Source organism: Falco peregrinus, chromosome 3 (genome assembly GCF_023634155.1).
Source record: "Falco peregrinus isolate bFalPer1 chromosome 3, bFalPer1.pri, whole genome shotgun sequence".
In the NCBI taxonomy this organism is placed as follows: Eukaryota; Metazoa; Chordata; class Aves; order Falconiformes; family Falconidae; genus Falco; species Falco peregrinus.
Window position 1 is genome coordinate 14,443,384 of NC_073723.1, and position 24,296 is coordinate 14,467,679.

The window sequence follows — 24,296 nt, forward strand, 5'->3', positions numbered from 1 at the left end:
CAGCGCACCCAGCGCACCCGGGCGTGCAGGTTGTCTGGCTCCAAAGCCTGAGGAGCAAGCCCTGAGCTGTGAGCTCCGACGGTGGGATGTGGCACACGGAGAGGCAGTGTGCCTTGGCATGGAGTGCCCGGAAGACTCTGGAGCATGGGCTGACACACTCCTGGGGACGTGACAAGCAGTGTGCCACTCATTTAACATAGCTCACTGCCAGCACTTCCATTAGCAAGTCATCCTTTCTGCCTGCTCAGCATCTCAGTACAATTTGAGCTCTGGTCATTCCACTTCCCAGCTGGCACCTATGGCCGCTGGATGATGGGTTGGAATCATCGAACGCTTTGGGTTGGGAGGGACCTTTGAAGGTCATCCAGTCCCACTCCCCTGCCACGGGCAGCGACACCTCCCAGCAGACCAGGTTGCTTCCAGCCCCGTCCAGCCTGGCCTTGAGCTCCCAGGGATGGGGCACCCACAGCTGCTCTGGGCAGCCTCTGCCAGTGCCTCACCTCCCTCACAGTAAAGAATTTCTTCCTGATATCTGACCTAAATCTCTCCTCTTTCAGCTTAAAACCACCAGACCTTGTCCTACCGCTACAGGCTTTGCTAAAAATGCTGTCCCCATCTTTCTACAAGTCCCCTGTAAGTGTTGAAAGGCTGCAATAAGGTCCCCCCGGAGCCTTCCACCACTGCTCTGCTCACGCAGATGCAGGGTAGCTCCAGTGACAGTGGGACAGGAGCCGAGGCACTGGCATGCTGGGAATACTGACCTCCTTCTCCGAGTTTATATTCCTCTGACGTAAGAGGATATACAGCGTTCAGTAACCTCAAGGAACACTGCTGCATGCCAAAGCACAAAGCTAATACCACCGAAACCCAGAGAGCAACAGAGGCTGGGGATGCCTTTTATTATTTACACTTTGCCTTCAAACTCCCTGGGGCAGGGAAAGATTTTCTGTTAAATGGTCACACTCTCGTCTGGCACTGTGTGCCTGTGGGGTTGATCTACAACTCATCTTTTACAAACCCGTGTGCCGAACAGGCCAGGAGCTGAGAGGTGGATACAGGACTACTGCATGGCTGTACCCTTACTGGTTAGATTCCTTCTTTCCGGAATAACCTCTGAAGGAACACAAATAGATGAGAGAAGCACAGTGCTGCTCGCAAAATGTGGGAGTAAGAGAGCACCAGAAGAAGAGGAAGCACAAGCCCTTTCTTTTAAATTGTCTCTGCGGGGGCAGGGGGCAAATGTTTTCTGTGTCCTTTGCCTGCTTCTGCACAGCCTGCCAGTCCTTAATAATTCAGAGGCACTCTCTGCAGCACTTTTTTTTTTTTTTTTTCATTTTTATTGCCTTTTAAATGGCCAGTTTCAGCTTCTGATGAGCTGTACAATAAAATCTGTCTCTTTTTAAGGACAGCTGGTATCGCTGAGATGGATTGCAGTGGTCTATAAATAGTGAAGCTACAAACATCTCCTGCAAGGCCAAGAGGAAGAGGCGAGCAGGCGTCTCCTGACTCTGCGTGTCTCTGAAGTGTAAAGGCAGCAAAGCCTGGTCCACTGCGCTGCCAACAGGCTGCAGACCCTGCTGCGGCAGGGCAGCCTTCAGCCGTCTCTGTACTCACTGTCTCATGTTAAAGGGGGCTTCTTCCACAGCTTTTTTTGTTCCTTCTCCATGTAGAGCTATGACACCGCAGCTCTGGGAAGTGATGGCTAACACAGAATTCACACTAATGTGCACGTGTCGTGCTATCATCACCTCGGGTGCACGAGGCTATGGCAGCCGTCTGGCTCAAAGACCTCTCTGCTGCCTTCCAGATCTCTGGAACTAGCTGCGCCTTCTCTGAATTGCTTTTTTATTTAAAGGATAGAAAGTCTGTCCTGACATTCAGAGAGAAGACCTTAATTCCAATACTCTCTTTTCCCCAGAACACAGGGAGAATGGGAGGTGCCAGAGATCTGAGAAGCGGCTGAGATCTCAATATGGTCAAGGGTGAAGTTCTCGGCAGTTCGATGTGGACAAACAACTTTCTAGTTTCTCATCCCAACACTTGCAGTTGCATCTGCGAGCACTGTGTGGTGATAAAAGACATAAGACCATACATCCGATCCCTAATAAAAAGCTACCCACCAACTTTCAGCCTGCCACCCACGGAGCCCAGCCTAAGTTGTGTCTTAGCAAGGGAAGGGGCTGAGTGGAAGAATGTGCTTCACCATGACTAGAACTAGGTGGGTGAGTGACACTTTAATGCAAAGCTTCCTCCCTCATTAATCTGGAGGGCAGCTGGGACAGGCAAAAGCAGAGGGCAGCACAGGGGCAGTGCCACCGTGCATGCCATCTGAGCAGGCTTGTGGAGAAATGCTGTCTCACCTACAGGTGAATCCACTGGGATTAGAGCTTCTAGCAAGCAATGCTGGCAGCCTGCAGGCGCGCCTGTCAGCTGCCTTCAGACTGCAAATACAATGCAGAAGCTTTTGTACTGTGAGGATGTGCTGGGCCCTGAAACACAGCTGATCTTACAGTGACTCATTCCTACACTGGAGAGGCAGGCGGTTTGAACAAGCCCTTATTTAGCACAGGCATTTTTATCCGTTCTTATTTTGGCATCCCACGTGGCCCTGTGCAGCAGAGCAGTTGGGTCCCCCCCACAGGGGGTTTAATTCTGTGCATGGGGTCAGGCGGCAGGAGAGACTCATTGCTCCAAGCAGAACAGGGACGGGAGAGTAAAACATCTACCCCAGCCCTCGCAGGGAGGGCTGCGCTCAGGGCCGCCAGCGATCTCCTGGGACAAATGACCACATTTGCTTCCAAAGCTGGCTGGAAGCCCGGGTTGCTAGCGTCTTTGTAAAGCTTAACGGTACAGAGCGGTGGGATGGCTGGCAAGACCTGAGCTCAGCCGGCCTCAGCACAGCACTTACTTGTCGAGGCAGGCAACACTGAGGCACTTTTCCTGGGGCTGAGGCTGTGTGGTGCTGTCACCGGCTGCAGCGGCTGTAGTGCTGGGTTCATTCTCCTGCAGGATGGAGTCAATGAACGTGGAGGGGGACAGAGGAGTTTCAACAGCAGGAGGGTTCCCTGGGCTGGCCTCCTCTATCTGGGGGCTGCGGGTGGGACTCGGGGGTTCTTCTTTGATACGGACCACAGGACTACTCCTGAAAGAAAGAGAAAGAAAACAGGTAAAAACCTCACACTAACACATTCTTGATTTCCAAGATCCGCTTCCACACAATAGGGCAAAAAAAGCCTCGCGACTGCCGTTGCCTTTTCACATACAAAGCCTCCAGAGTCAGCTACAAAGATGAGGCTGAACGAGTACCTAAATATTTCGTCTCTGATTCTGATCCTAATCAGCTCCCCTGACACATCGATGTCTGGCACTGTTACTGCGATTTCAGCGCCTTTTTTGTGGCCAAATGTTTGTGAGCCCAGGACCTGCCACGCAGCCAGCTCAGTACAGGTAAAGTTATTGGAAGGAGGGTGTGATTTTTTTTTTTTTTTTTCAATATAGTTAAAACAATACAGCTTTTGATGTGGACACAAAGTACAGAAGTAGCACGGTGTATACCCCTTTTTTTAAAGTCACCACTGAGACATGCATGACATAATCACCACCATACAAGAGGCTGCAGTGTTTTAACTGCTCCCACAAGGTCAGCAGAGTGACTCCTTTGTGCAGCCAAAGCCTGGGATCGACCTTTTACATAAGCACCCAGGCATTTTCGGATTTTTACGGGGAGGGGAAGACAACTTCTTCGGTCAGCCCTAATTTTACCGCCCAAACTCACAGATTTGGGGACATAAGAGGCGCAATTAGTTCTACTGGAAAGGACAGCGACTACAAAAGGACAGAGAAAAGGGCCATTAAGCAAACATATGGTCTATATTTAAGAGTGACTGCTCCTGGCAGAGGGTATTAAGGCAACAAATGGCATTTGTGGGTGATTCAGCACCTCAGGGGAAGTGCCAATGCCAGGAATAACGAGAGGAAGAAAAAAGGAGATCGCAAGGTGCTAAGGAAAGGGGGGGCTCTTCTTGCCCAGGGAGGCTCAGAAAGTTTGAGAGCCACTGACACTGGTGGGAGCAGGGCTGCAGGGAGCTGGGGCTGAACTGCCACGTCGAGGGATTCAGCGAGAGGCTCTGGCTGATGCAGAACAGTGCTGGCAGGGGCACACAAGGCTGAGTGTTACCTGTGGCATCTGAGCACAGCTCTCACCTCTGCTAGGGCCTGTAAATCTGAAGGAGTTAAAAACACTGCTGCTGGGCGCCGGCTGACCTGTATCTGCTACAGATTTTCAGCCTCTTCACCCCTGCTGTTTGGGACAGAGCTGTCACCGTTATTCTCAGTTACTTGGGAATGAAGCTGCTTTCCGCACCTCCTCCTCCTCCTCTGTGCAGCAAGTCTGTAAGGGCAGGGCAAAGCTAACCCTGCGCCCAGGATGTTGGTAGCTTCACAGGACAGAGCAGGTGGGCCAACAAAGACATGGCTTCCTTGTGGAAACCAAATTGTGACCCCCGTCGCCCCCACCAGGTTCACATTAGACAGGGGAGGCACAGGACGGGGGGTTGTTTGGAATGAAGAATTATAGCAGAACAAAACTGACCAAAAATCTGCTGAGGCAGCAGCGTCCTGAACGAGACTATCTGGGAGAGCCAGGTCCAACTTTCTGTAAAGCCCTAGTAAGGTACGCAGGGTCAGGTTCATACACCCTGAACACCCCTGGTACCAAGGGCTGTGCAGTTTTCCAGCTGTTGCTCACAGGGGATTCTTAACAGAAGAGTTACATCACGCTGGTGTCTGACTGCTCAGCTCCCTGGGAAACACATTCTCCCTGTGCTGACAGCTTCAGATTTTATGAGAGCAACAGCATACCTTTCATCGAGACTGCCGCTGGGAGATGCCGAAGGGCTGGACTGGGCTAGCTCGGTCACGTCAGAGATAATGGGACCAGAGTTGGCTGAAGAATCCGGGGAATACAGGTTGGAGCCACTATATGCTGGGGAAGAAGCCTGAAATGACAATCACAGCATTCGCAGTGTGAAGCGCTAGGCATGTACTGTACGCCGTCCCACGTGTGGGAGATGGAGCGGGATGAGACACATCAGAACAGTCCAAAATCCTGAGCCACCCAAGGAAGAAGGCAATGTGGGACTCAACATGATGCCTAGAAATATCCTATTGCCAACCCAAAGGACTACTGAAAAAACCCCCACCAAACCAACCAAAACCAAACCAAGACTTCTGTCTGTAAACTTCATTTTCTTGAAAATAATGGAATTTAAAAAGTAGAAATACTGGATTCTTTTTCTGGATCGTTCACACTTGGGCTTTTAGAAGGCCAGATTTTCAGCTTTCCCCTTCTACCAAAACTCCATTCTTTTACTCTTAAATGAAAGCTGCAATTCCTATGACACCTACAGATCTAAGAAATACAAGGATTTCTATGTTGTAACAGCACATGAAATGGCTGCATTTTGCTATCAATCTTGTTAAGGAGCAAATTAGTTGAGACACTTGAGTGAACCTGAATTCCCTCTCCTCTTTGTGTACCAGCATTTGTCAGCCTGGGAGACAAAGGAAACTCCAGATTAGAAGATGAGCCCAGGAGCATCAGAAAACCAGCAGGGATGTGGAGAATACCCTGGTCTGTCCTTACCTGCAGATAAATATTTGACCGTCTCCCCTTCAATGCTTGCTTGTACTGCACACACCGTAATTTGGCTTACACCAGCACTACATTAACCTTCCTGATCACCACTTAGCACAGTCAAGACTGCAGTGCAGATTTGGCCCCTCAACTCCCTCATTATTAGAGCAAATACCAAGGAACAGCCAGAAATCGTTCCACCTCGCGGCACGGCAGGGGGTAGATGGGGACGTGCGGAGATGCTCTGCAGACTCTGCCGCAGGCTTGCCTCAAGAGGTCGGATCCCCACCTCTGTCTGCACGTGCCGTGCCTCCTGCCCAGGAGGGCCTGTGAGGGACCTGTCCTGCAAGCAGGAGCGTTGCAGCCTGGCGCTGCGCTCACCGACACAGCAACAAACCAGACAGCCACTGATCTGAAACTCTTCTAGAACCCAAAGTGCCAGCAGTGCACAGCACGGGCACTGGGGAGCACACAGGCAGCACGCTCTCCTCCTAACACGTGACTGTGCCCTGTTCTGGACCATGACTTGCGGGCTACCTATTGTTCCTGCAAGTCTGAGGTTGCATTCTTGAGCAAAAAAAGGGCACGATGATGTGTCGGTAGTCACTGCTAGGGGCACAGAGAGAGCTGCTACTTGGCAGCAGTGATGCGAGATCAAGTCTGATGGCTGGCGCAGGATTGATCCCAGCTGTGTCAAGGTCAGGACTAACCATGCTTTGCCCTCGCTAAGGTCTTATGCCATGTTAACAGTCTCACGAAACCACTTTTTTTTTTCTCCACTGCCAAAGCAGGGGCTACGGGAGTGTCAGGATCTAGTGCACTTGTTGGCAGCTCACTCTGAAAAACTGCCCAACTATCATTTTTCAGTTCTGTTTGGAGCTGAAAACCATAAACATGTAAGTATGAGAAAGGATGACCACCTGTGTTTCCCATAATTGGGACAATCCAGTAATACCTGGAAGAGCTCCCAGTAGTTCTGTGCAAGCATTTGCTGCACGCAAGAATAAAGGCACTTTTAAAAAAAGAGATCACAGGATTAGACGGGAGCTGGAACGGGAACAGAGAGCTTCCACAGAGGGTGGTCTAACTGCAGGACAGCTCTTTAATGGGGTTTAGCTATTTTGATTCTCTGCTAAAAAATTCATCACGATCACCTTGGCATACCAGGGCAGCCTGATGTCAGGAGCCAGCAGCTTGAATCTGCTGTCCCAAACACGATGTCTCTGCAGCAACACGGGTAGGATTGTGCCTTGGAATTGGGGACAGCTTTTATTTTGCTACCAACAGCTGATGTGAAAGCTTAGTTATGTTCCCAGCCTTGCTCCTGGGCTGCGGCGTTGCCAGAGGATGAGCATAAAGAAGACCCTTGTTCCACACAACAGCTTTGGCCAAGAAACACCAGCTGGCTTTCCCCTGCCAGGCAAGCAGGGGTTCTGCAGACCAAGAGAGACACCCCGAATTTAAGCGGTGCCGTTTCCCAGGGCACACACCGATACGAACCAGATCAAATAGAGCATCTAAAATGAAAGCAGCCATGTCAAGACATGAGATTTAGTGGATCAGCACAGGCTTGAGGCGATTAAAAGCTAATAGTGACCAAACATGTCACAGCTCTATTGGCAGCAAGCGCTGAGCCAGCCAGCTTGCCCGCAGGGAGTGCCACCAACGTGGCTTTCGAGCTCGCGGCGCACGGGATGAGTCTTCCCTGACCCTCCTGGTAAGTCAGTGCCCACAGTTTGAGACCTGCCCATCAGCTTCATGACGGGCAGTTCTCAGCATTCAAAGCATCGTGGGGTGTCACAACAACAGGGTTTACACACAGGCACACTGCAGCTGTCGGGTCAGAAGGGAAATAGCAGTGGAAGCGACCTTGCTTGCCTCCTCTGGCCTCAACACGTGGCCCTGGGAGCAAGCCCGTGGCTCATCTGGGAGAGGATACAGGGCCAGCATCAATGGGTTTGGAACAGGCTCCGTGTGTTCATGGGCCATTGGACAGTTAGAGGAAGCAGCACATCAGAAAGTGCATCAGAAGGATGGGAGAACAGAGATGAAACCTGGGATGCAGCAGCAATTTGAAGGACAGTCCAGAGCTCCATTTACAGACTCCTCCTATAAGGTTGTGCCACTGTGTCCTGTGAGGCCACCTCCTGCAGGCACCTGGCTGAGCTGCACCCTGGACCTAGGCAGTGGGACAACCACTGTAACGAGGCCAAAGACTGAACAACATCCACGTCCATCTATGAACTCATTTCTTCTGGATTAGGCATTTGAGGGCATCTCGCGGGAGACCCCTTCACCACAAAAGCTACTGCCAGCTCTCTCATCTCAGGGTTTAACACCACACAGCCTTGCTTACGTGGAGGATTATTCTAGGCACAAGCGCCAGCCGGCTTTGCTCCGCTCTTCGCACCTTGCTCCCTACCTCCACAGACACAATTCAGCTCCGATCACTTGGGTCTTTACTACTTCAGGCCCATGTCTCAGCCAGGCTCTGACCCACACCACCTTCACTGACCAAAAGCAGTCTTCTTTGAAGGGAGCAGCGCTAACTATACACAGTCACACATCAATTAGGCAATATGAGCAAATGTTTAGTAGGGGTCGACTGACATCAGATGTGTTTTGTTTCAACAAAACTGAAACACGGACCAAGTCAGCAGATGTAAGCTAAGCAAGGACGCACCACTTCAGCCCACCTCTGACCTCAGCAGAATTCAGCTAACTCCTCACCTGGCCTGCAAGCCAACTCCTCGGCCCCATCACAGCCATCACTGAGAGTTACCAGCTAACAGCATTCTCCCCGTTGGCTAAGCTAGAATGCAGCTGCCACCTTAAAATACTTTGCCAAATGGAACAAAGAGGTTGTGAGCAAATGGTTGTACAAAGGCAGGACCAGCTGGAGAGGAGCCTAAAACAGGTCCCTCCCCACGAAGCTGTGTCCTCGCCCCCTCTCCAAGGCCAGGCATGCATGGCATACTTACTGCGTATGGGGATGAGCCGTGGACGTGCTCGAAGGAGTACTGGCGACTGTATTTCGGCATGGAATGTGCTGAACTGCTGTCGTTCAACATCAGGGGGCTGCAAAAGATTCCCAGACACCACAGGAGTTACCACGCTGCTGGCACCGGGTCTTGGGTACCACCTCTCCTCAGCAGAGCCCACCGCCCCAACCCCAGGAGCGCACCCACCCGAGGGGGCAAGGCACAACCGTCTCCAGGTCTGGGTGCCCTGGAGGGGCAAGTGGCCGTGGGGGGTGGTTTGTGTCAGCACAGCTAGAGCAGACAGCCCCATGACATGGAGAAAAGAGAATGAGCCCCCATAACCAGCCCCTGGGCTGGGTTTTGCAACTCCACTGAGCTGAAATGCAAAACCTTGGGCCTCGGAGGACTCCTTTACAGTCCCTGGTCACCCCCTTCTGCAGGCCTGTATTGTCAGTGCTCTGCTTGGCTTCACTTCTCCATGGCCAACTGCTCCAAAGATGGATTACTCGTGGTCAGCTGTGACACAACCACTTCTGTGGTCCTTTTCAAGTACTTGAGTACTGTGGAGAAACTCTTTCTCCTTACAAGATAAATCATTTCAGCACATCTTGGACATTATCACCATATAAACCACTATCTTCATTAATAATAATCAAGCCTGCTGTGGTGTTGTCTGCCATATGGTGCTGCTGGGCACTGTTCAAACACAAAAGGACAGCCTTGCGATTCCACAGGCAACATGGAACAAGGTGGGGGCAGGCACAGACACAACCGAGTATCTGTCAGTTCGGATGCGAACAAGTGTAAAAACTCAGGTGGAGGAGGAGGAGCCCATCGCACAGGATGAGGCTGGAAGAGCAGGGCCCGTTCAGTCCAGTGAACTGTCAGATGACAGACAACAGGAGAACCATCTGTAAAAGCTGAGGAGGGAGAAGGAACTGTGCTAAAGCACAATCTCGGGACCGAACCAAGCAACTATTAATTGGTCAAAGCAAATTAACCTGGAAATGTTCTTAACCGCTCAGGGCACTTAAGTCCCGACCGGTCATCCAGTACAACTAGCAAGGGGCAAAATAATCCACAGCACGTTTGAGGACAGGTTTGATTAGTCTGTGAAGGTGTCACAGCAGCCTGTGACAGCAGGAGGCTGGTCTGGATGGTCCAACGTTTCCCTTTCTGTATAATGACAGAAACATCACGGCAGCGCCCAAAGACTATTTTAGCAGTGCGAGACCCCAGCCCTCACTGCGTGTGCTGCCAGAGTGCAGCGGCACTTTCACACAGTGCGGTGGTTAGCTACGAAGTAGGTTCTGCACGGGCTCATGTGGCCTGGATCGCAAACCCTCCTTGGTATCAGTTGCATAGCAGTGTTAGCTGGTTTTGGCTGGAGCAAATACTTGAAGGCTCACATGATCCCAATGACCGCTGTCCAGTCCTACCCCACTGGCAAGGCTGCTACAGAAGACAGAGATCTGGGGGACCCACTCTGCTGATCCTCTCTTTATTCTCTCAGACAGGGAACCTTTATCTGGATGTAGAAATGCAGACTTACATCTTCCTCTTCACCCCAAGAATACGGTTGGATTGCACCAATGAAATCAAAAACTGGATAAGCTGTGAGGAGGAAAAAAAAGAAAAACTCGTTATGGTGCACACAGTACTTGGACAGAAATAGCTCTGGGAGCATTCGGTCCCCACACTCAGGCAGAGCCAGAGCTGGGCACAGAGGGACATGGCAGAACGCCGACCCCAACTCTAAGCACACAGGTGAAGGCCAAGGGTAAAACGGTTACACAGCTGCCGACTGAATTCTGCCCTGTAACCCCGCCAGCCCAAACTTAACCTCTCCCCGCCGGATTTCTGGAACCTCACGGTAACGGGAAGAAAACACAGGGGTCAAAATTATTCTTACACAGAACGAATGCCATCGCATCCCACTGATCCTGCGAGCGCCCAGCCTGGTCGCTACGTCCCTGCATACACGAACACGACAGCGTCCCAATCCCTCCATTTGGAAAACCAGGATTTACCTTATTGACAACTTTCTGCTGCTGAGCATGCTTCTGCCTCAAGCTGGCTACTTCCCTCCACAACGCCTCATTCTCACTGCAAGAGAAGAAAAAGCTGCCTGAGAAAAAAACACAGCCTCTCAGGCAGAGCAAATAAAGCATGGGGCAAGCTGGAAAACTGCAGCAGGGGATTTGCCGACATCTCCAGACACCGGCTCATTTACAACCTCCTGGGGCTGCGGGTGAAATTGTGTTCATTAACTTTGCTTTGCCATCATTTTAGCTTGCACACAGCTCCAGAAACAGCAGCTATTCACACGTGGGCAGTAACACAGAGCCTTACCCAGAGAGAGCGAGCAGTTCACATCTGCTACAAGCCATTACTGTGCCCTTGTGGAAAGGCCCCCGGTGACCGAGCTCAATCTCCTTGATCTGGCCCAGGTGCACGCAGGGCCAGTTATAAATCGGCATCTCTAGAGACGCAGGGGGGGGAAAGCTGAAGAGGAGAGAGCTCTGCACCCAGGCACAGACCCGGGCTGCGTCAGGATGCAGCGTGGGCTGCACAGCCCGTGTAGGGAGGAGCGGCACAGCACCTACCCCTCGGATTTCCTCCTCCTGCAGCAGCAATTCCCAAACTCTACACACTTTTTAGAACTCCAGATTTGGCTTTTCTACGCATATAAATGAAAACAGCAATGATCGGGTTTATGTGTTCTGTGAACATAAAAGACAATGGAGAAATTAGGAATATTCCTGCCACATTTTCTCTTGTTCTTAAAGCTACCAGAGCTCCAAGGAGCTCGTAGGTGGTGTGGTTTAAGTTATACGTTTACGGGGCTGCAGCACTGGTATGATCTCAATGCCGGAGAATGACTCTGCCAGAAAACCAGCCATGTCAAAGTTTTTTGGGGAACAACTCCCACACCACCTTACTGGGGTCTTGACTGCTAAAGCTACAATCTCCCTTTCAGATTTTAATTCAGAGACTTTCCCCTCTGGAGGGTTTTGAACTGGCGTCGATGATCCAGGAGAGGCTCGACGGCTTCCCTTGGACTTCAGGGAGGAGGAGCAGGATGACGGCGCCTGGCAGAGCCTGCCCAGAACGGGTCGGCCAGAGGCCCCCGCTCATACTCGGTTACGATGCAAGGGCATGCTGAGCCCTTGCCAGAGCAAAAGGGTGGGCGGCAAAAACTCCACAGAGGGAAAACTTGCACGAAATCACTCCAGCTTTCTCAGACAAGGCCATCACTTGCAAATGCATCAAAAATGTCTGAGTAAAGAGAGCGTTTCCCCCTTGGAGGGGACAGTCACCCCGAGCTGCCCGCAGCAAGGGGTGAGCCTACAGCTGAGGGGCTGCTACGGCAAGGAGCGGTCGGTGCTTTCGGCAGTGAAGCCAGGGTGTCCCCAAAGGCAGTGAGGGGACACGAGAGGCCTCGGGGGTGGGAGCCAGTGGCTGGCTGGGGAAGACAGGGCTGCCGTCGTATCGATGGGTACAGCTGCGGTTATCTCAGCTGCACCATTGCTCCCCATGCACCAGCTGCCAATTACGCGCACGGAGGATTGCTGCTCTGGGCCCCAGCGGGGATTTGGGGAGGTCTGTAAATTAGCCAAGCTTTCCTCGGCACAGACCATCTGAACGCGGCTCCCAGATTCGCCTCGGGACAGAAAGGCGCACCGAGAAATTGCTGGGCCCCGGTGTTAGAAAGGGAAGAGCCGCAGCCCTGCACCCGCTGCCGAAATCCCGAGGGTCAGAGGCAGAGATGAAGCTGTCCTCGCAGCACCGGCCGCTGCCCGTGCCACACCTGAGCCACGCAAAGAGGTCGAGGTCTGGTGGATCAGAGCCAGTGATGTATCATGAAAGGCAAAGAAAGAAGGTGGTAACTGCTCATTAGGCAGCGGGAGAGAAACAGCTGGACACAAGGTCCCCAAAGGGTTAAACTGATCCGAGAGCAGCGAAAAAAACCCCTTTAATACTTTCTTTAGCATACTGTTTTATGAGGCAATTAAATGCCGGTGAAGAGTTTACAAGGCCCAGTTTCAAACATTTCATTTCGGGAGTTATTAGAAGATCTTTGAAGCGTTTTGTTTATACATCATTTTACAGGACTGCATAAACTGGACCCCGCTCCGCACCTGCCTCTCTTAAACTGCTGCTCCTCGGGGACGGCCAGCGTGCCCTCCCCTGCCCCGCAGCTGGGACATTTCTGAAGCTGGGGATGAGTTCCAGCAGCCTTCAAAAAAAGTGGCCCGCCTCTCGGAAGCGAAAGACAAGGGAGTCCTTTCGCAGTGGACAGCGCGTGGGACCGGCTGACAAGCCAAGCGCTGCCTGTCCCTGGTCCCCCCCGGTACCCACTGCTCCTCCATCCGGATAACGCAGCATGTGCTCTGCAGGCAGAATCCCCATCCGGATGTCTCTTTTGTGTCTGTATCATCATCCCTCCCCCCACCACAAAACCCCAGTTTCCCCCAGTTTGAGACCGGAGCTGACGTGGGGCTGTTCAGAGGGAGCGGCTGCCTTCTCGCCGAAGCCCAGGGGCTCAGGACGCCCGCATGCTTCTGCCAGACACAGAATGACATTTGTTATCTCCCGAAGCCAGGAGAGACGCTCATTTATCACTGCGGCTGTACAAGGGTCCTCAGGAGAAACGTCCATCCTGCTTGAAAAACAGCCTTTCCAAAGAGCTTTAATTACCAGTATACACTCAGGAAAATAGTCGTTACTCTCTTTTCAGATAAAATTACTCTGGGTAAAAGCCACGCTTGACTTCACAGTTAGCAATTTTTGAAATAAATTACTATTTTTTATCCAATATTTTGCAATTTAAAGAAAATGCAGTCTTGCAAGCCGTCACGCTCTCGCTGGGGCCGTGCTGCTACTTGGCATTTTTCTCAAAACCAGGCTTTTAGAACCAGGCAACTACAGGAGAGGGTCGTCTTCTCTCATTCTGTCTGAAGATAAACTCCAACACTCAGCTGCAGAACGGAGCACGCAGCTGCGCACCGTACACACTCACCAAGAGTATCCACAGAAAAAAAACCCTCAACTCAAGTTTTTCAAATCTCCTGCTTTGGGGGTTTGAACCCCAGAGACTCAAGCTAGAAAATAAGCCATTTCCAATGGCAGCAGGTGATTGTGACCGCATACGAATACACTTGATGCCCACAGAGTTTGTGTTTGAGCTTTTCTCCATCCTACAGTATTTTTATCTCCTGTCATGAGCTTCCTTCAGAATTTATTTAGAAGTGGCACTGCAGCAAGCAGCAGATTCCTTCATCACGTTGTACATAGATGTTCTAGGACTTCAAACAAGAGCGTATAGAAAATAAAACTGGATTTTAATCAAGCAAACCAATCAAGATCTGAAAGGTCCTGCTACATCTGTGTTTGCCTGAAAAAACCCCAAACGGGCAAAGATCTTAATTTTGGCATAGTACGGGTCCAGAGCAAAGTCTTGGGTCACAGACGCTATGGCCTCACCCAAATTTCATCTTTCCAGCCCTTTTTGTGTAACCTGCACTTCCATGCTGAGCGGTGCATCCTGTACAACACTGTGCCCTGCCAGCTGCACACTCAGCTGTTTTCAAGGCTTTTCAGGATGAAGCGAGGGTGACTTTAGCCTTTGAGAGTAACTCTGAACCCTGTCGCTGGGCTTTTCAATGCATGCCCATGGATGTTCTGGAGAAGGGTGGAAAGCCGGGTAACTCTACCTTAGTTATGGCTGTAAAAATGAGTGAGAGCAATGCAGCGGGGCAGACAAAAATTACCCAGAAAACTATGAAGCAGCACACATCAGAGAACCTCAGCCCCAAGCTGAGCGGCGCTGCTCACGGAGGCGACTGCAACACGATGAGTGGTTCTGTAAAGCACCGACCCGGTGCCCCACAGCAGTGAAGTCAAAAGACAAAGCGAAGGCGAACAGGCAGCAACTGTTCCCTCTCCCTTCTGATTTGAGGCTAGGGATATCAGCTGAAGTCAGCAGCTGGCAGATTCAGTACAAACAAAGGGACACGGTTCTCCAGACACCACGTAATTAAGATGCAGACCTCTGCTGCCGGATCCCAGGAGTCGTCGGACAAAATCACACAAAGAAAAACAAATCTACTGAGGACCATTAAGTACCAGGGCATCACCTGTATTGCAGGAAGCCCCTAACTCACACCGGTGGTGCCAGGAGATTGCTCCAGGAGAGCAGCACTGCATGCTGGCCTTGCTCCCTTCCTCCTGCCCTTTGCGGATGCTCCTGTCAGAAACGGAGCTGGAGCAGCAGGACCTTTGCTTCCACACCTCATGATTTTCCAGTTTGTTCCCCAGACCTGTATGACTCCCGCCTGCAGTTAAATCCCGACTCATCTTGCAGTGTCTTGCAAACTACTGCTCTCCTTCAGTCAAACTAATTTTTAAGCTATTGTTTTAAGATCAATACTTGAGCCGTCAGCTCCTGGGCTTTAGGGCCTGTGCTGCCATCCATGATACCCAGAGGAAGATGCACTGGGCTCTGCAGGCGAGCTGAAGAGGGCAGGGTTCAGATGCCTCGAGGTGTGGTACCTCCCCAGGGAATGCGGCACATAAGGGAAAGGGTCAGAGGCAGAGCTCAGGGCAAGCCAGACTATCAAGGCAGAGATTGTGATGTGCTGGGTGAGGTGCTGAGCAAAGACCTTTGCTCCTGGTAATACCAGTTGTCCAGTGGAAGGAAGCAGCTGTGTCTCAGTTTGCACTAAATCAGCGACGAGACTCAAAAGCTATTGTGAATCCTGGCTCGACTGCTATCAACCCCTGATCTCCAGCAGGTATAACCTTCGGGGGGGATTCACTCTTGGAGAAGAGTGAAATAGCTGTAAACGGCTCTTACTTTAGAGTCTGGAAACAGCTCAGGAATACGGAAATATTAATGACTGCCCCCACCAAGAGAGACTGCCTGCATTCCGCTAACTGAAGAGCGATGCAAACCAAACGCAGCTATCAAGACTGTGTCAGTGCTGCTTTTGCTTTCTTTTTCTTACCACAGAGAGCTTGTAAGAGAACACAGCATTTCATTTCTGCAGACAGTCTGGCTGCAAGTAGCGACAGACCACGGGAGAAGCAGGTGTCGCAAGCAGCGAAGTGGCAACAGCACCCTCAGACATCCCTGCTCTTCCAAACCGCAAGCTACCTTGAACACAACAGCAAGGAGCCGGGGCGGAAAGAAAACACTAGAAAGACAAGTGGTTTTCAAAACTTGTAATGTAACACACCCCGGACACAGAGAAAAGGTTTGGTTTTGAGACCGAGTCCCTTCCAACAGCAAGCCCGCTCTGGAGCAGCCAGGGATCCTGGCTCCTGTTTGAAATCAGCACCCTAATACCTGCTGCCCAATGAGCCAGCCACAATGACACATTTTTTTGCTGCTTTTCAGCAACATGAGGAAAGCACAAGACCACCTGAGCTTAGAGGAAAGCCCGACCCTCCTAATTAAAAGCCATTTCCCTGTCTTTTATACTCATTTCCTTACCCGGTCTTGCATTCAGTTGGTACCTACAGCATCCACTACTGCAGCAGACCAATATTTTTGGACCACGGGCTCAGAGAGCTGCTGATGCCTTCACTTTCTCAAAGTATTTCATTTCAGTTGTTCCCACACACAAGCTGGCATCGCCACTGAAAAGCCATGCTGGCGTCTCCCCGGCGCAGCCTTTTCTCCCTTACGCCAAGGCACAGGCTGAAGCCCAGAAGCAGGTCAGGGAACAGTGCAGGGTGTTTTACAGAATGATGGAACAGTGGGGGTTGGAAGGGACCTCTGGAGACCACCCAGCCCACCCCCCTGCTAAAGCAGGCTCTCCTCTGGCAGGCTGCACGGGGTTGTGTCCAGGTGGGGTTTGGATGTCTCTGGAGAAGGAGACCCCCAACCTCTCTGGGCAGCCTGTCCCCGTGCTCCGACACTCTCATGGCAAAGTAGTTTTGCTCCACGCATCCATGACAGCGAGCACAGGAGGATCACTTCCAGGGTTAGCCTGGGGCTGTTTAAAGCTTTCATTGCTCTGCTGCCTGACATGAAACTGCCCGCTTCCATCCTTGTGAACATCCTGCACTTGGATGTAACAGAATAAAGTGTGCTAGGGGGGTTGAATTTCAAGGACTGTGCACAAGGGTACCTTGGGAAGTTCAGTCCCCAGCAAGAGGAATCTCAACTGCACCTTCTTAGTGCCACTCTCTGCTGGAGGACACGGGCCATAGTAGAGTTCATCGGATGTGCCACATAGCCCGTCTTGCTATAATGAAGAGATACGGTGAACGCTGAGGCTGAAGGTGATGGCATGCCTTCGCCTGGGTGAAGGAGGTCTGAAAGCTTTTCTCTGGGAGGATGGAAAAAACTTACTCTGCTCCTTTTCTCTTAATAAGATGAATCTTGCTTCCTTTTTATGGAGGAGGACACAGCTGACTGTGGTTTAGGTGTGGTGCAGAAACTTCAGCTACTCTTCACAGCCCAAATGGCTCACACGTTTTGTAGATCTTTCTAAATACCGAGACATTCAATAGTCCCAAAGAAGCACCTGTTCCCAGTTTATCAGTTTCCACTTTTTCAACATGCATAAAGGTAACAATTTCAAGACCTTTAACAACCTCTGCTCTACCACAGAAAATGGCATTTACTTTTGTTAGAGTAATGAGATAGGCATTTCTGTATTGGATTTACAGGAAAAAAGGCCTTTTTGTTCCCTCAAGGCTCAGAAGTCACCGTCTTAATCACCGTCTGAATCTTACGTAAAAAACTAGTACCGCACAGCAAACAGGGTGTTATTAGGTTGCTAGCTTGAGAAATAAAAACCCATAAGCTTTTTAAGTGTCTACATAATTTAGCGGGGAGTTTAGATAATGACATCCTTTGATTATAGAGGCAAAGAATCCCTTCCACCTTCCTCATTGATCAATCATATGAAGAAGTCAGAGGTAAACAAGGCCATGGAAAGAACAAACGATACCAGTGAGTAAATCCACAGCACAGGGGTATCCCGAACACCAGCCCCTGCTGTCACCGCTGTCACTGACATCACAGGAAATGAAAGGTCAGCAACCAGGGAGATCAAAGATGTGGCCAATCTCTGCAAAAGGAATGACCACAGGGATGAGGGTTCTTCAGGCTTAGAGAAGAGATCAAAGCAGGTATGTCAGAAGCCCTACAAAGTTGTGAATAATATGGGAAATAATGATTTGTTCACCCTTGCAAAACCAGAACTGAGTCATCTGACAGTTTTAACAAAAGAGTATTTTCACTGCACAAGGCAATTTAACTGCAGAGCTCACAGCCCCCAAAAGCTTGCATCCATGAATAGATAAACTCACCTCCTACAGGAACACCAGAAACTCCAAGACACAACAGGCACAGGCCTTGGCTCAGCAGTCTTGAAGTGCTGGAGCTCACTGCACAAGGCAAGCATACTCCTCCTCGCCCTGATGCTAATATTCTTTCCCTACACACTGGCAAAGAGTTTCTTTCAGCAGTTAAATAGCTGACCAGTAAATCCATTAGACCCATATCTACTTTTGTGTTTTGAATTCACTAATCTCCAGCAATCAACAGAGCATTCAGAGAAATGCAGATTTCAAATCTGTCAGTCAGACGCCCAACACAAGCAATCAGACACACGCCACCAAGGTCTTGCTGGAGGAATCTAAGAGAAAGCCATGAAGACTTGCTGCAGAGCAGTGGTTTTGATTGCTTCCCAGCGAGGATTTGATCTCAATTTTCAAGCAAAACATTTTGGAAGAACCACGTGACATCCTGCAAACCTGCTAGGGAGAGCTGGGGAGAAGAAGGGATCTTACAAGAGACGTGTTCAGAAGTCGTCGCAGACGGAGCAGAGCACTCTCCTACGAAGGCGCATTGGTCTGGGTCACAAAGTGCAACGCAGGCAATACCACAGTTCTCTGGAGCTGCAGAAATCAGTGATTTTTTTTCAGAAAGCTGACAGACAGGTGCTCTGGAATGCTCCAAGTAAGGTCACTCGCTCATTAAGCCTGGGGCCTCAGAGGCGGACAGACTGACTTGGTTATTAACTCACCTTTTAAAATAATCTTAACTACAACAGAACATTCAGGTAGCACCAGTTCGTACAAGCAGGGGATAAGCCCCTTCTTCTGTGTCAATAATGATCAACTGTCTGTCCAAATAAACTCACAGTTCAACTAAAAAGCTTGTACCTTGGGTTCCTGTCATGTTACGCTTCAACTGCCAACAGCTCTCGGGCTAAGCCAGCTATGAGCAGAGTGGCTCTAACACCACAGGCAGCTTTTTTCATAGAATCATTCAGGTTGGAAAAGACCTTTGAGATGTCGCTAAGCACCGCATCTACGCATTTTTCAAATGCCTCCAGGGATGGTGATTCCACCACCCCCTAGGCGTTTTTTAAAACAATTAGTTCTTTCAAAAGAACTAATCCAGAAAAAAACAGTTCTCAACGACCAAACCTGTAAGTACCAGGGAGGTTCTCCAGTCCTGAGCACAGCGTTAAGCTATGCTTGTGACCAAATTATTTAAGGTCCCAGTGGTGACCCGGCATAGGGACAACCACTGAACTTCAGCCGCGGCAGCAGTAACAGCCACTAGCACATTACTAGCAAGACAAGAGATGTAAATCAAAAATCAAACCAAATTTCATTTATCACTGCGCTATTCCTCCTCTTCCCAGTGAACCAGCAGAATCTGTTTCATTCTATACGCTGTTCTGAACCACATCAGATGAGGATGGACAGAGTAAACTGAATGCAGTTTTTAACTGTTCTCCACTTTTCCTCTGAAAAAGTGGAGGATCAAGAGAAAACCAGACCAGTTTATTGCTCCTTTGGCAATTATGTGACTGGAAGGATGCTGAAGAGGCAAGCGACCTACTCCTTCCAGCTCCGGCCAAGCCTCAGGGTACAGTTTGGGGCACAGTCTCAAACCCACCACCCCGGCAAAAGTCACTAGAAGACTCCAGACAGCTCTTCCTCCAGAATACTCTGAAAAAGCAAATTAGTGGAGACGAGGCAGGGGGAACAGGACAGTGCCGTGCAAGAAACAACTGGAGAGGTGGTGGGAACCCACTGCCAAATTGGGTGTTTCCATAACCGGTGAGACACCTGTAAGTGCTGTCCAGATACAGGCACCGGAGAAAACAGCCCATTGTGAAAAGGATAAAGTCCTGTTACGGACCACATACACAAACCTGCTAGAAAGCAGCCTACACTACACACCAGGGTTAAGAGATGCCAGTTGTGCTGAGTTATTTTAACATCAGTATGTCAGGCTATGGTGGTAATTAATTTCAGATTTAGATCACTGCGCTGAAAAACGAGTACTCCACAGGTCTTTAACCTATGGTTTGGAATGACCAATAAAACTGACTTCAGATGATCTCAAACAGTGACTAAGCTCATAAAAAGCAGCAGCATAGATAAAGCACACAGATCCCGCATTATACTCAGCATTATAAGCCATCAAAGCAATTTTAAGATCAAGCTGATGTTTGACTCTGAGCCAGCCCAGGTCCCCCAGGACCAGACTGACATGTGGAGGCCATGGTAGGAGAGTTAGTGTTTTGGCCCCAATCTCTGAACAGCTGGAGCCCGTGCAACCTTTGCACAGGAAGGCCATAAAACAACACATTACAATTGTCCAATTTAGAGGTCATAAAAGCATGGACCACAGTCTCAGCACAAGGCTGGAAGAGCCAGAGTTCAGCCAGCAGAACTCAAGCAGCGAGCGCACAAACGAGGAATAGCGCACTTGCAATTAGGGATACATGAGAGCCGCTGCAGACCGCAGAATCCTGGCCCTTCCTCCAGCAGTGCCGCAGCTTTGCCTGCGAGCAGCCAGGCCCGGCCGGGCAGGTATCCTTTTTCTTTCTGGCTCTTGGGAAAAATTTAATTATGCACACGCAGTCTTTCTTTCCATAAAATCAGGCTTAATAGCAACTGAGTTGCAGGAGCTTCATTTCCCCTCCACTGTGAAAGCTCTTGCCACTCCTTTTTGAAGTGGCAGATGCTCTAGCTGATGATGTTGATAGCACACCTGCATGCAGGCGGGCCTCAGTTTTGTTACTAGTGAAACCAAAAAGAGCAGCAGGTTGGGCGGCCGATCACCACCACCTCCATCTCTTTGCTCCAAGCAGGGCTGGGGACCACTTGTGCTAACAGATGGTCCTTCCCTCACGCACAACCCAGGAACGAGGGCTCTGGTGGGGCTGAAGCCAGAGGTAATTGTTTCTTTAGCAGCACACAAGGCAATGGGACGATGGAAACCCTGCTAACAGAATACAGCTGCTAGAGGAGACTACTTCAAGCACAAGCGTTCTCAAACGCTCGCTCCTGAGCTCCTGCAATCCCACCCTCAAGCCCAAGAAGCCTCCGCTGCATCAACCCCCCGAACAAGACACTGCTACGCTTCAAGATTTACTGCAGCGCTACGAGAAACCAGTGCCTTGACAGTGATGTCTCATTTCCAAATCCGAACCAGGAGCACATCATTACTTAACTCTGCTCTTGCTGCATTCTCACATATTTTGAAAAGGAAATTCAGCAACAAAGTAAAATCCTAATTTGTTATTTCCAGACAGGAACCAGTGAACTGAGAAGCAGAGCCCCCCACAAAACTGCTTGATACAGATTCTCGGCGACAGCGCTGTAATTAATCCTAATACCACTTCTTTCAGGGGGAAACAGCCAGTTAATAACAGGCAGAACACCACAGAGGAGGATGCAGACTCCTGAACAGGAATACACAGATGCTGTCCAGCTGCCCGACCCTATACAGTGCACAAAGAAAAAAGGCTCTTTCTATGCAGACAGACATCCATGGCTGCTCAGCTGCGCAGGGATGAGGCCCCCGAGGACAAGACGCTCCTCCATCTAGTTCCAATTCCAGCAGGCAGACCTGGCTCACAAGAGAATATAGATCACTACTGCCTCCAGAAGACTCTTTTGATAAAGAGGTTTGGCCACCCCAGCTGTAGACAGCAAAGGCACAGTCTCATTTGTTTGCTGACAGCTGAATATCCCTTCCTTTTTTCGCCCGGAAGAAGCAGAGGAAGCATCCAACCTGCTCAGGGGGGCAGCAGGAGGGCTTTGCACCGTGATTAAACCACCCAGAGGTGCAGAAAGCTGACTGCCTGGCATGCTTTCCTAGAGTTTCATAAGGTTTTGGGCATGACGATACATGGGCTGCCTCTTCGCCAGCTAGCTGTCTCTGTCCCATCAGCATGGACTGACCTTCCCAGTCGGCTTCCCTCCTGCTCCCCAGCAGCTCCAGACAGAAGCAGGGTGTGTAAGGAAGAGAAACAGGTTTTCTCTGGAGAGGGAAACTGTGTTTGTGAAAAAAGCTTTGGATTTATTGCACAGGACCTACTCCACAGGGGATCTGCCCCGAACAACCAAAACTGCAGGCATGCACTTTGGTACTGCGGTGACCAGTGCCATGGGTCTCAGACTGCGGTATCTCATGTTTTCCGTGGCAGGCAGACAACTGGACTGCAGTACAGGCATGGTCACTGCCTCTCAGCCCAGCACATCTCCAGGTTCTATGTGTCTGCCTCCCGTTTCTCCCCAGTGCAGCACCTCCAGCGCTATTCCTCCAGTCCAGCCTGCACACGACGCCTCCCTTCCCATGGCACATCCATCCCAGCAGGTTCACTGCCCACAACGAATCTCCACGCATGTTCTCTTGTGCTGCTCTTTCCTAGCAAAGATGTTGTTAAAAAAACATACATGAGAAGCAAAATGTTACTTGCTATTACTACCCTCACCGGCACGGCTTGCTGGGACAAAGCCAACGGGTCTCTGACTTCGTATCGCTACTGGGTGCTATTCAAAGGCAAGGGTCAAGTTTGGCTGTATAAAAGTTCGTGTGTAAAGCACAAAGTTAAAACTTGGTTCAAATGCACGGGGTACAGAAACCTGCAGTGCAAGCTCAAAAAGCAGCACAGAAACTCCTGTTCCAGCTTAGGAGACCACGTCCCCTCCTGCTCCAAAACACCTCGCACTGCTTGGCCAGGCTGCAGAAACAGGACACAAGATATTACGGACTCATAAAGCGTGGTGTAAAACACAGAAAATACCTGGCCAGCAATTTCACAGAAGATCATCTTACAAATTTTACGTCTTTGCTGTGTAGACTGGGCCTCATTTTTTCCATGCCGGGACAGACATGCAGAACAGATATGCAGAACAAAACAGTTGCGCTCTCAGAGCTATTGAGGAAAGGTGAAGAGAGAAACAGGGCTGCAAAGTCCTGCCTAGTTCTAAGTCCAGGACTAAAAGCCATGCAGTTACTCATCTCCCAGATGATTTTAAGCAGCTTTTAACCAGAGCACCTTCCTCCCCCAAAGGTGGGAGGGCTTCTGTTAATGAGGCTTTTCTGAGCATGGTGACTAAACTTGGATATCACCTAGTTGGCTTCATTATGTCCTAGCTCAGCTTTTCTCTCACCTAACACTGATGGATTCAATCTTTTCAACAAATGTTCTAATGCAAACTCTATCCCCCTAGGTCAGTGTCAAATGATAATATATATGTTGCTTTTGGAACCCTGAAACCATAAAGCAAGCTACACGGGTCAAAATTATTTGGTATGATTTACTGGGGGTTTGCATACGGTAAACTAATTCTGGTGAAGAGGAATTATCCTGCAAAAGGCCAAGTTCTTGTGTCTGTTTAGATTTATTTTTGTCAAGAGAAATTTTAACTTTTAAATTCTGTTAGCAACTGGGGCCTTGTAAAAGCGGCGGGGCCTTGTAAACAGAGTCTGGTCAGGAGGAAGTGCTCTCAGCGTCCCATGGCAGAGCTCCGCGTGCTGAGCCAAAGCGAACGCAATCCCTGAAGGAGACATGGAGAAAAGCGATAAAAACAGGTGCAGACACCAGGGCTAGCTTGCTGCTTTCAACAATCTGTTTAAAATTAAACTTACGGATACACTCGGGCTCCCACCGGGCCCAAGCAGAGCCGATGAATCACCGGGAAGTGACAGCCCCCCCGCCTCACCTTCCTGCCCCGTGCCTTGCACAAGGGCAGTAGCACTCGGGGAAGCTGCAGGGAAGCGCGGCGGCTGCCGGGACAGGCAGGCAGAGACCTCCTCCTGCCCTACAAAAGAACTTGTCAGGACAAATATTTCCAAACCAAGAGACAATGTCTCCATTGAGAGAGCTGGTTTGGTTTCTCCACCCTCCTTGTGCAGCCACTGCTCGAGCTGGTTTTGTTATGCTTGTAATGTTAGCAATCACTGCAATGCTTTTTTCCAGGGCAATGCCACAGCTGCACAGAAATCCACCATCTACTATTCTTTACCTACAGGAGAGGTATACAGATAAAAAAAAAACCCTCTGAGTGTTGCCTTCTGGAGTTGTGCACAGTCCTAAGGCAAGCAGGCTACCACACCTAAGGCCGAGCTAGAACACACTCCTCACAGAGCCACAGGCGGCTCACAGGAGACGAGGAATTACGGAAAGACACCGATAGATCTGGAGCTGGGAAAAGTACGTTATATTCAGTGAAATGTTGCTGAGTACTAGTGTGGCACCACCAGAGCCAGCTCTAACTGCAACTGTCAGTTTAAAATCTCAACAGTTCCAAGTTAAAAAGCCCAGAAGAAAACATTTGGCTCAGATGAGTCACTGCTTCAGAAGCTAAGAAAGCAGAATGGAAGCCAAAAGAAACTGCAGAAATTC

General features: G+C 50.1%; 1 protein-coding gene across 4 annotated transcripts in view; it reads right to left on the reverse strand.

Moving 5' to 3' along the window:
- The window catches only part of HSF1 (heat shock transcription factor 1), a 72,427-nt gene that overhangs the window by 11,488 nt on the left and 36,643 nt on the right, over positions 1-24,296 (reverse strand). For all 4 annotated transcript variants that reach the window (XM_055799186.1, XM_055799189.1, XM_055799185.1 and 1 more), the window contains exons 5-9: positions 10,647-10,722; positions 10,169-10,230; positions 8,617-8,713; positions 4,861-4,997; positions 2,909-3,142 (exon numbers count right to left, since the gene is read on the reverse strand). In XM_055799186.1, the coding sequence (XP_055655161.1) occupies positions 2,909-3,142; positions 4,861-4,997; positions 8,617-8,713; positions 10,169-10,230; positions 10,647-10,722 (606 nt within the window). The remainder of the gene's footprint in view (positions 1-2,908; positions 3,143-4,860; positions 4,998-8,616; positions 8,714-10,168; positions 10,231-10,646; positions 10,723-24,296) is intronic.